This window comes from Oncorhynchus tshawytscha, linkage group LG21 (assembly GCF_018296145.1).
Source record: "Oncorhynchus tshawytscha isolate Ot180627B linkage group LG21, Otsh_v2.0, whole genome shotgun sequence".
NCBI classification, from domain to species: domain Eukaryota; kingdom Metazoa; phylum Chordata; class Actinopteri; order Salmoniformes; family Salmonidae; genus Oncorhynchus; species Oncorhynchus tshawytscha.
This window is the reverse complement of record NC_056449.1, coordinates 9,284,312-9,296,647: the sequence shown is the minus strand read 5'-3', so window position 1 is coordinate 9,296,647 and position 12,336 is coordinate 9,284,312. Positions and strand designations below refer to the sequence as shown.

Genomic DNA, 12,336 nt, shown 5'->3' with positions numbered 1-12,336 from the left:
ATTTGATCTGTGTATGTGCCAGGACCAGTAGGTCAGAGCCTTCCTCTAACACGCGAGTGAAGTGAGTTCAGAAAAACTGAAAATATGCTTCTTAGAAATAGTTTTCACATGCAAACGTTATATGTCTGAACTCCGAATCAAAAAACTTTTGTAAAAATATCACTGTGGCAGGTTTTATTTTGATTGAACATTTTCTGCATTTCTCAAAAGTCCCATCAGGTAGCCTGATTTCAGATGTGTCCATGTAAACAGAATTATTATGGAAATCGTTCTTCTTCCCAAGCATGTGCAAGTTTTAAACAAACTATTATATTAACCTTACTATCCACAATAATTGCATTATTGTGTGCAAATAACCGCGCTCAGTGTCTTCATGAAAGCACATTTTCATTGTATGAAATTAATAAAGGAAGATGGGTCAATGTTTTCTGTATCTAGTTCTTATGTTGCCAAACTGAGGGGGAGGAGCATCACATAAAAAAGGTCAAATAGGGGGTGCTTATATTAACCTGTGTGAAAGGGCATTGATACGCTCATCTCAGCAGTTTTAATAAATAAAATATATTGCTTCCTGTGTAATATGTCCTCAGTGAAAAGCTTTTTCCTACGGTGGGTTGTTACTGAAATAGCAGCACAGATTTTGAAGACGAGCGTTAGATGAGAGTCAATACAAGGTGTCTGTTGGAGAAATAGTTTGAGAGGCAGTTTCCACTGTGGCTGAGAGTACTGTAGTCTCTTGAGGTGTCTGTGTGTGAGATGTGTGCTGGGGGCGTGTGTTTGTGCTTCCCAAAGGTTAACTTGTTCTTTTGGGTCCGCCAGGCCTATTTACATACGCTCCTGCTCTTTATGTCTGAGTCAGAACTTGGTGGATGTTGCTTTGTCATTTTGTCTTTGTGAGAGGGGGAATCCCCCTTCTGGTCCCGTAAACTGTTCTCTGTAACTCGTTATACCTGTTGCAGTAATGCCGTATCATGGACATTTTATATTATATTAACCCAGGCTTAAAATGGGTTAATCTTATTGTCTGTCTGTTTCCACCACACACTAACAGTGTCTCATATGCACTATACATTAATTGGCACCTCTCCCTCTCATTTCAGACCCAGTGTCAGGACCTGCGGAAGCGTAAGAACCTAGAACTACAGATCCTGTCAGAGCCAGTGAGAGGCTGGGAGGGAGACGGAATGAAGTCTCTGGGTCACGTGGCCTACATGTCCCAGGTGCACATGCAGAATGGGACCAATGAGGTGAGAGCAACAGATACGGGTGTCCTTATATGCTGAACTAAGATGAGTCTACCAATGGTTAATGTTAGGATTGGGGGCGGTAAGCTAATCATAGATCTGTGTGTATCGGCGACTATCCAGACGGAGCGCTACAGGCAACCTCCGAGAAGGTCAAAGTTCAAATGAACGACTCCAATGGCTCCTTTCACAGCCATGTGGTTGAATGGATATTAATGTTTTGAGCAGCATGCATGTGTGCTTGGGCAAAGCAAATAACGGGAAAAGTGAGGTGGACCAGTTACTTTTTATGCTTGACAAACAGGAAGTAAAATCGTTGCTTGTTTGTTCACTTACAGGCTTAGAATCGATCCAAGGACTTATTTCCCCTTTCAGAATTGTAATATTTCAGCACCTGACGACTTTATTCAGAGCAGATAAGTTTGTTTCCGTCCAACACGTTCTGAATATGAGTCCTATATTGTGATCGCCACCGCCTCTCCCACATTAAGCCAATGTTATTCAAATATTTGAATTCATTATGAATCAGAAACCACAGACTGTAGAGTGAAAAGTCATCCCCCCCTGTAGTGTGGTTTCTGTGTAGGGGTCGAATATGAGGATCTGAGGGCTGAGGGGAACAAATGTCTGGCTTTGTTTTGGTCTTATTGAAGCACCAACCAACATCTATCTAACATCTTTCAAACAGAACCTGTTTTCTTTACCTTTTTAAAGCTGCAATATGTAACTTTTTGGGAGACCTGACAATATTCACATAGAAATGTGAGTTACAAATCTTTCATTCTCATTGAAAGCAATTCTAAGAAGTGGTAGATCTGTTCTATGTGCACTTTTTCTAGGCTTCCCTTTTTTATGTTTAGTTTTTGTGCCTTACTTTCGGTTTTGTAAACTAGCTTCAAACAGCTGAAAATACAATATTTTTGATTGTGGGGGAAAAATACTGTATTTCACAGCGGTTTAGATGGTGATTTTCTACACCATATTCACTTGCTCTGTCACATAAACTGAAATTTGGCCAATGATTTAGAATTTTAGCAACCGGGAAATGGCAGAGCAATTTCTTTATAGTGCATCTTTAACTTAGCTGAAATATTATGATTTGTGGATTCATAATCTACGATATTGCTCCCCAAATATCATCGACACAACTGATTTTCACGTCCCGTTGCCAGAGTTTTCAGACACTCATCTCTGTCTGTGGGTGTCAATGTGTGTATTTGACACACAGCCATGTCTGATTCGTTCATGCTGCATCTGTGTTAATGTGTGTTCTCCATAGGAGAAAGAGGAGCGCTATCTCATGATGTTTCCCAGTGTGCTCGTCATGCTGTCTGCTAGTCCGCGGATGAGCGGCTTCATATACCAGGTAACCTACAAGCACCAGATGTGTCCCAGGTGTTTCCCAAGTATCTGTGGCAGTGTGTCACCCCACACCCCCCCTCTCTTTTCCAACAGGGAAGGCTGCCACTGACGGGCTCCACGGTCTCCAGACAGACAGACGACACAGAGAACGGCCACTATGCCTTTGATATCACAGGTACAGTAAATTAATCTCAGAGGAGATGGAGAAAGACCGGAATACTCTATAATCTGCGGCACAATTATTGAAAGGGCCGTATCATACACAGGTCCTGTTGAGTAGATTGGAGGTCACTGGTCCGTTATCATATTCCTGTTACATCAGTAGGTTCTAGGCTATTAATGGCCATTTGCGTCTCATTTAAGTGAACCAATGGAGTTTTTCTTCTATAGCATTCCTTTGATAAAATAATATCAAGCTGCTTTGGCAGTCATTCTTATTCCAGTCCCTTCAGTACAAACTCTGGCTGTTTAAACCTTGATTAATGTCTGGTTAAATGATTTAAGACTTATGATATTCACTGAGGGGGAAAGGAAGCGATACTAAGTGAGTTATGTGAACTATGAATCATAGTGTTTATGAAATGCTATCATTTAACATGACAAGACTGCTGGGAGAACCACTCATCAGAGTTGTCTTATTTACTTGCCACTTGACACATGCTATGATATATGCCGAGTTCAAAACAACTGGGAACTCTGAAATAAACAAGCTCAGACTGGGGAAAATTTGATTCGAACAGTCTTCCAACTCGGAATTCCAACTCTGGAACTCGGGCCTCTTTCTAAGAGCTCTAACTTTCTGACCTGAAGATCGCTGACGTCATGATTTGACCTCGTATTTTTCAGAGTTGCCAGTGGTTTTGTACTGAGGCTTACTTGTTTTGTAACCATGACACCATGATCCAGTTTGTCATCCAGTCACGACACTGTGCCATGGTGGGCGTTTATGATTCATGTCAGACTTGTGGGCTTTAACGAAACAGCTCGCTAACAAAGTGTTACCCGTACCTAACTTTAGGTAGCTTAGCCTGGAACTTCCCTGCAATGTGCAACCCACTGAAGTGTGTGTGTGTGTTGCAGGGAGCATGTTTGATCGTGTCACAGTGATCTGCAGTAACTCCCAGGAACTGCAGGACTGGCTGGACCATCTCAATACCTACACCAAAGGCGGAAGCCCTGTGGGCACCATAATCAGGGTAAAGACATGACACACACACACACACGTTCATACACTGCATTATTTATTGTTTCAAAGATACAGGAAGTGCTGTTGTGTGTGCACTAAACAAAATGGTGTATTTCCCTTTAGACATGGCCAGTGATGTGACAACGTGCACACCACTCCACACGCAGCTAGAACTCGCATTGCACTGAACTATGAACTACCACTGAACTTCACACATGGCTGGCACTTGCATTAAACTTCCATTGAACCTCACACATCCCCTCTTTCTGACTGTGGCTTACCTCTGTGTATGGATGATATAGAACGAGGGGGGGAAACCGCTCAGTATGGTGGGCACTCCCACTCACCAGTCCCACCTGCCCATCTTCATCACCCCCAGCCAGGGCAACCGGGGACCACTGGAGCCCCCCAAGACCACCAAACCCTGGTCCCTGAGCTGCCTGCGTCCTGCCCCGCCCCTCAAGCCCTCTGCTGCACTGGGCTACAAGGAGGTAGGCCAACCCAGATTTATAGTCCATCTATCTCTGGGTTCTTCACTCTTGATTCTGGAGAGCTGCAGTGTGCGCAGTGTGCCCAGCATTAACCCTCCAGAATGTTCTTATCGAGGTCTGGAAGAATAGTTGATTACTTGAATCAGGATGTTGTGCTGGGCTAGGACAAACGCCTGCATGCGCTAAGTTTCTTCAGGAGCTGGGGTACAGAACACTGCTTTACACTGCTTTACATCTCACAGTAACTTGACTCTAATAGGACTATGGAAAAACCCTCTGGGATATAGCTCTGTTTGTGTGGGCAGAGCGCTTAGCAGATGAGTAGGCAAACGGTGCTCCCGGAAGCTATAGGATGACCATGTAGAGGGGGGGGGGGGGGTGTATTCCTGTTAAGTAACCACGTTAGTTCTGGTAAAGACTTGTGTTTGACCTGGTTGTTGGCTGCACTAGATACAGCTGTGGTCATTGTGAGATGAGGGTGAGCTAGAATGATCAGGTATTAATGTTCTCTCTAGTTCATTCCATTTCCATTTTTTTTTAGCCAGAATAGTCCTTTTTAAAAATAGCGTCCTGACATCCATTAAAAAAAAGCAGACAAACGACGTTACATACATGCAATAACAAAAAATGGTTTATGTGTGGTAGTTCATCACTGAGAATTACGCACCATGCTCTCTGACCCCAGAGTTAAAGCAGCTAATAACGGGGACTCCTTCTCTACCCTTTTGTATAATGCATCCATCTCCCCTTTAACTCTCTCCCCTACCATGTTATATTTTCATCACTGTTTTCTTCACACTACAGGATGGGGGGGGGGCACTGAAATGTTCACTGTTAATCTACTTCTATCAACATTCTCAAAGAAAATTCTCTCTCTCTCTCTCTCTCTCCAAACTGTCTTCTATAGAGAATGTCTTATATATTGAAGGTAAGGCTAGATCTCTCTCTCTCTTACTGTGTGGATATGTGTGTGTGTGCTTGTGTGCGCCCTTGTGCTAAAGTGGCAACCCATTGCTCTGTTTTCCTCTTCCTCTGCTGTAAGCTGTTGGTTTCCTGTGTTCTCTGCTGCCTTGTCTGTATTTTATCCCCCGTAGTCACCCAAAACCTCTGGCAAGCGGTCTACCTGAGATCTCTATCTGTTTTCTAGGTAACAACAAAGCCCGATTTCTAGGTAACAGAAAGCCATACTTGTACAAGTGGAATTTGGTGCAGAAACACTTATTCCCTTTCCAGGTTTTAAAATAGAATCATTTACAAATAGACTACAAATGAAAGGATTACATTGAATTATTCATTGTTTCAATTAGGATCTTCATCTTTGGCTCATGAATGGTGAAGGATATCCATTTTAGCTGACATGATGACATCATAGGCCACACAGTTTGCTCCAAGTGTGTGACGTGTGTGCTGGAAATCACATAATTAATGACTCAGAGAAGACCATTTTGTTTTTTTAAAGTAAACTGTTTAAAATGACACCAAGGTCATGTTCATTAGCCACCAAAGGGAAGAAATCTGACTGAAAGAGGGAGTGACTACTTAGACTTGTTCAATAAGAAACACCAATTTTCTTTTCATGTTGCGTGTCCTACTGAACATGACCCAGGTTTCTTTGGTTATTACCGTCCCATGCTTATGCAATATGTAAGACTTTGTCGACCTTGTTTGTTTTTGTCCATGGTGGCAATGTGTGTTACTGTAGGCTTGCAGTTACCGTGGTCTTTTTCCCCTGGCTTGACGACGTTTGTCACTGTGTACTCTACCCTGCTAACACTTCTCCCCGACTTCTACAGGACTCCGGTAAAAGTCCGAGGCCCATTAAGAAGTTCCTCCCGAAACGCAAAACGGAACGAAAACCTTCCGACGATGAGTTCCTCCTGCGGAAAAGTAGGTTTGATCATTACACACTATTATGTATAATTTCCTAGTGTCCAAATGTGTTGCCACCAAGGAAAGCACAGATTCACACTCTGTGTGACAAATTCCACCCACCGCCTAACCAATGACCAATTTCTAGCTCTGTGAATCAACACAATGTAATTCTCTGCATATTAGCTCAAACGTGTATCTCACGTGGTTGATGGTAACTCGCAGTCTGTGCGCCTTCTCAAGGTGAGTGAGTCAGTTACTCATCAAACACATCCAGCTGCTTCTTATTAGTGTTTTAAAGTTGAACTCGTACCCAAATAATGTTGTTGACTCGTCCTAAACTCATATTTGTGGCCAAAGTATAAATTAGAGGGGGGGGGGACACCACCTTGTATCTCAAACAGACTATTTCAAAAATGATTTCTCTTTCCTCGTTTAACATGACGGTTGGTTCGTTGGCTGAGCTGGCCAATCAGCTGTTTACTTGTTGTCATTCATATATATTTTTTGACCGGCATTAACAAAACTGTTGTTGGGGTACGCCCACACCGTTCCAACACAGAAAAGCTGCTTTATAATATTCTTAATTGCCATTTCTTGGAAGGAAAACAATTTTTCTCATGTTATAATGAAATAAAGGTCATATTTCATAGACATCTGGAAACACTGGACTGTTACTTTAAATTGCATGGAACGATGAGAGGGAAATGGACCATCGGTAGCATAAATCCATAGAGATGCTGCAGCTAAATCTGTTGGACCTGACTGTCAGGGGAATGTTTCAGGTTTGAATATAAAGTTAGTTGTTGTGGTTCAGAAGCCGCCTGACCCATTGTTTTTCCACTGCGTGCCTTTGATTGGCAGGTACAGCTGCTCTGGAGGAGGATGCACAGATTCTGAAGGTGATCGAGTCCTACTGCACAGGGGCCAGCCTGCATCAGAACAACACGGGTGAGACGAAGGAGTGTGTGTGTGTGTGTGTGTTCGAGCACACGCCACCGCGTTTGTATGTATCTGTGTGATTGTCTGTTTTCAACCTGTCAATCAAAAATATATATATAGTTCGGAAGTCGGAAGTTTACATACACGTGGGTTGGAGTCATTAAAACTAGTTTTTCAACCACTCCACAAATTTCTTGTTAACAAACTATAGTTTTAGCAAGTCGGTTAGGACATCTACTTTGTGCGTGACACAAGTAATTTTTCTAACATTTGTTTACAGACAGATTATTTCACTTATAATACACTGAATCACAATTCTAGTGGGTCAGAAGTTTAAATGCATTCATTTGACTGTGCCTTTATACAGCTTGGAAAATTCCAGAAAATGATGTCATGGCTTTAGAAGCTTCTAATAGGCTAATTGACATCATTTGAGTCAATTGGAGGTGTACCTGTGGATGTATTTCAAGGCCTACCTTCAAACTCAGTGCCTCTTTGCTTGACATCATGGAAAAATCAAAAGAAATCAGCCAAAATAATTGTAGACCTCCACAAGTCTGGTTCAGGCGTTTGGAAATTGCTCCCAAGGATGAAGGCACCACATTCATCTGTACAAACAATAGTATGCACGTATAAACACCATGGGACCACGGAGCCGTCATACCGCTCAGGAAGGAGACGCATTCGGTCTCCAAGAGATGAACGTACTTTGGTGCGAAAAGTGCAAATCAGTCCCATAACAACAGCAAAGGACTTTGTGAAGATGTTGCAGGAAACAGGTACAAAAGTATCTATATCCACAGTAAAACGAGTCCTATATCGACATAAACTGAAAGGCCGCTCAGCAAGGAAGAAGCCACTGCTCCAAATCCGCAATAAAAAAAAGCCAGACTACGGTTTGAAACTGCACATGGGGACAAAGATTGTACTTTTTGTAGAAATGTCCTCTGGTCTGATGAAACAAAAATAGAACTGTTTGGCCATAATGACCATTGTTATGTTTGGAGGAAAAAGGGGGAGGCTTGCAAGCCGAAGAACACCATCCCAACCATGAAGCACTGGGGTGGCAGCATCATTAGGTGGGAGTGCTTTGCTGCAGGAGGGACTGGTGCACATCACAAAATAGATGTCATCATGAGGTAGGAAATGTATGTGGATATATTGTAGCAACATCTCTAGACATCAGTCAGTAAGTTAAAGCTTGGTCGCAAATGGGTCTTCCAAATGCACCATGACCCCAAGCATACTTCCAAAGTTGTGGCAAAATGGCTTAAGGACAACAAAGTCAAGGTATTGAAGTGGCCATCACAAATCCCTGACCTCAATCCTAAAGACATTTTGTGGGCAGAACTGAAAAAGCTTGTGTGAGCAAGGAGGCCAACAAACCTGACTCAGTTACACCAGCTCTGTCAGGAGGAATGGGCCAAAATTCACCCAACTTATTGTGGGAAGCTTGTGGAAGGCTACCCAAAACGTTTGACCCAAGTTAAACAATTTGAAGACAATGCTACCAATTACTAATTGAGTGTATGTAAACTTCTGATCCACTGGGAATGTCATGAAATAAATAAAAGCTGAATTAAATCATTCTCTCTACTGTTATTCTGACATTTCACATTCTTAAAATAAAGTGATCATCCTAACTGACCTAAGACGGGGAATTTTTAATTAGATTAAATGTCAGGATTTGTTCAACTGATTTTAAATGTATTTGGCTAAGGTGTATGTAAACTTCCGACTTCAACTGTATATATAATTGTCACATGCGACGAATACAACCGGTGTTGACCTTACTGTGAAATGCTGATTTACAAGCCCTTAACTCTATTTATTGAACTGCATTGTTGGTTAAGAAAATATTTACCTAAATACATTTAAGTAAAACATTAAATAAAAAGTAACACAATAAAATAGCGAATTTATGTACAGGGTGTGCTGGTACCGAGTCGATGTGTTGGGGGTACAGGTTAGTCGAGGTAATTTGTACATGTAGGTAGGGGTAAAGTGACTATGCATAGATAATAAGCAGCGAGCAGCAGCTGTGTAAAAACAAATTGCGTGTTAATGTAAATAGTCTGGGGGGCCATTTGATTAATTGTTCAGCAGTATTATAGCTTGGGGGTAGAAGCTGTTAAGGAACCTTTTGGACATAGACTTGGTGCTCTGGTAACGCTTGCCGTAAAGTAGCAGAGACAAGTCTATGACCTAGGTGACTGGAGTTTTTGACAATAGTTTATAGGTCCTGGATGGTAGGAAGCTTGACCCCAGTGATGTATTGGGCCGTTTGAACTACCCTCCAGCAACTTACGGTTGGATGCCGAGCAGTTGCCATACCAGGCGGTGATACAACTGGTCAGAATGCTCTCGATGGTGCAGCTGTATATTTTTTGAGGATCTGGGGACCCATGCCAAATCTCTCTTGAGGGAGAAAAGGTGGTGTCGGGCCCTCTTTGCGACTGTCTTGATGTGTTTGGACTGTGATAGTTTGTTGGTGATATGGACAACAAGGACCTGCTCCACTACAGGACCCGCTCCACTACAGCCCCGTCGATGTGAATGGGGGTGTGTTTGGCCCTCCTTTTCCTGTGTTTCACGATCAGCTCCTTTGTCTTGCTCATGTTGAGGGAGAGGTTGTTGTCCTGGTACCACACTGCCAGGTCTCTGACCTCCTCCCTATAGGCTGTCTCATCGTTGTCGGTGATCAGGCCTACCACTGTTGTCGTCAGCAAACTTAATGATGGTGTTGGAGTCGTGCTTGGCCACGCAGACGTAGATGTACAGGCGGGGACTAAGCACACACCCCTAAGGGGCCCCCGTGTTAAAGATCAGCGTGGCAGATGTGTTGTTGCCTACCCTTGTCACCTGGGGGGCAGCCCATCATGGAAGTTCAGGATCCAGTTGCAGAGGGAGGTGTTTACTCCCAGGGACCTTAGTTTAGTGATGAGCTTTGTGGGCACTATGGTGTTGGACACTGAGCTGTCGTCAATGAGCAGCATTCTCACATAGGTGTTCCTCAAGTTTGGGTAGGTTACTTTCTAAATGTAATCCGTTACTAGTTACCTGTCCAAAATTGTAATCAGTAACGTAACTTTTGGATTACCCGAACTCAGTAACGTAATCTGATTACGTTCAGTTACATTGTCTTCTAATGCCTCAAGGGGAAAGTAAAGTATGTTACCAATTGAACAACATCTATTGCAGGATAAAACAATGTTAAAGTTTACATAGCTGGCCATATATGGATGTTAAATTTTACTTTATGGGTTGGTTATGTAGGCTTCTTCTAACCCATCACCTTCTACTACATATAGTAATACGATTAAGTTAGACTTTGATTTTTAATGTAAAGATCTATCAGAATTCCAGTCATTCCAATAAATGTTATACCCCATGATCTTCATGAATAGAACTTGGAAATATGGAAGTATAGATTACCCAAAGTCTTTGGGTTATGCTGAGGTAAAACGATAAGGAGTTCGATCCATCAAACACATTTGGTGTGTCATCATAGTGGTCTTTGACTTGTGGTCAGACACGCTCAGGTGGAACAAACTTAAACGTGCGCCTTTTTTCAATGTTGATTTGAATGTCATTGAGAATTTTTTTCAAACATCCTTTCTGAATTTAAAAGTAATCCTCGAAGTAATCTAGTTTTACAAAAGTATCTAATCTGATTACAACTTTTTTTCTGGTAATGTAACGGTTACTGTTTTTTTTGTAATCCCTTACATGTAACAGATTACAGATTGTGTAATCAGTTACTCCCCAACCCTGGTGTTCCTTTTGTCCAGGTGGGAAAGGCCAGTGTGGAGTGCGATTGAGATTGCTTCATCTGTGGATCTGTTGGGGTGGTATGTGAATTGGAGTGGGTCTAGGGTTTCCGGGATGATGGTGTTAATGTGAGCCATGACCAGCCTTTCAAAGCACTTCATGACTAATGACGTGAGTGCTATGTGGCGGTAGTCATTTAGGCAGGTTACCTTCGCTTTCTTGGGCACATGGACTATGGTGGTCTGCTTGAAACATGTAGGTATTACAGACTCTGTCAGGGAGAGGTTGAAAACGTCAGTGAAGACACTTCCCAGTTGGTCTGTGCATGCTCTGATTACACATCCTGGTAATCCATCTGGCCTCGCGGCCTTGTGAATGTTGACCTGTGTAAAGGTCTTGCTCACATCGGCTACGTAGAGCATGATCACACAGTCGTTCAGAACAGCTGGTGCACTCATGCATGCTTCAGTGTTTCAGTAACTTGCCTCGAAGCGAGCATAAAAGTCATTTAGCTAGTTTGGTAGGCTCGCGTAATACTTGTGTGTGTTATACAGACAACAGTTTTCTTCACCACGTCCAAGATGTGTGTGTGTACCACACCTTTTAATGGCCCATAGATAGACATGGCAATGACAAAGGCTTACTTTTGTGTGTGTGTGTGTGTGTGTGTGTGTGTGTGTGTGTGTGTGTGCCTGCCTGCCTGCCTGCCTGCCTGCCTGCCTGCAGTGGTGAGGAAAGATTCTGTCCCTCAGGTCCTGCTGCCGGAGGAAGAGAAGATGATGGTGGAAGAGATGAAGAACAACGGTCAGACCATCATAGAGGAGAAGTAAGACTGCCATCACTCAGGAGAATAGACTTTCATTAGGCCATTACATTACTGTGTATGCACATGCATCTGCAGTTAGTTATCGTTCAGCCGGACGTTTCAACATGTCTAATCCGAAGCTTTTTCACGGATACTGTAGGACACTAGTATTTTATTTATCAGTTCAAATGGAAAAATGTATGTCTTTACATGATGACCTGGAAGTGTTGGCAAAACAGGGGTTTTGTCTTGAACATTGAATAGCAAGAAATTGGGACTTTAATATTTGTGAAATTGTTATGTTCAACTACCTCCACCACTGAAATTCCAAAGCCTTTATCATATATTATACATATTGTAACATGACTAATATGCTATTGTCCGGCTTTATTGATAACGTTTTGTTTGTTGACTTGCAGGAGTCTGGTTGATGCGGTGTACGCTTTAAAGGATGAGGTCCATGAATTAAAGAAGGTAAAATAACTGTTGATCTAAAACTCACTCTGACACATTTAAAGTCTGACAAGCCATTTTGTTCAGGAGTGTCGGTGTTGTGGTTTATGTGGGTGCGTGCTTGTCTATCTGCAGGTACACGTTTTGTGATTGTGGGTTCCTGCTTGTAGGTGTGTGTGAATGCGTGTGTTCTCACGTCTTTGCGGAGTTTCA

The 12,336-nt window shown here is 42.6% G+C and overlaps 1 protein-coding gene across 4 annotated transcripts in view; it reads left to right on the top strand.

Annotated features, from left to right (window-relative positions):
* The window catches only part of LOC112220870 (rho guanine nucleotide exchange factor 6-like), a 32,900-nt gene that overhangs the window by 16,968 nt on the left and 3,596 nt on the right, over positions 1–12,336 (top strand). For 3 of the 4 annotated variants that reach the window (XM_042303056.1, XM_042303059.1, XM_042303058.1), the window contains 10 exons: positions 1,101–1,247; positions 2,524–2,610; positions 2,700–2,781; positions 3,687–3,802; positions 4,095–4,283; positions 5,191–5,211; positions 6,077–6,170; positions 7,017–7,103; positions 11,592–11,691; positions 12,090–12,144. In XM_042303056.1, coding sequence (XP_042158990.1) covers positions 1,101–1,247; positions 2,524–2,610; positions 2,700–2,781; positions 3,687–3,802; positions 4,095–4,283; positions 5,191–5,211; positions 6,077–6,170; positions 7,017–7,103; positions 11,592–11,691; positions 12,090–12,144 — 978 coding nt within the window. The remainder of the gene's footprint in view (positions 1–1,100; positions 1,248–2,523; positions 2,611–2,699; positions 2,782–3,686; positions 3,803–4,094; positions 4,284–5,190; positions 5,212–6,076; positions 6,171–7,016; positions 7,104–11,591; positions 11,692–12,089; positions 12,145–12,336) is intronic. The other variant, XM_042303057.1, reaches the window with a different exon arrangement.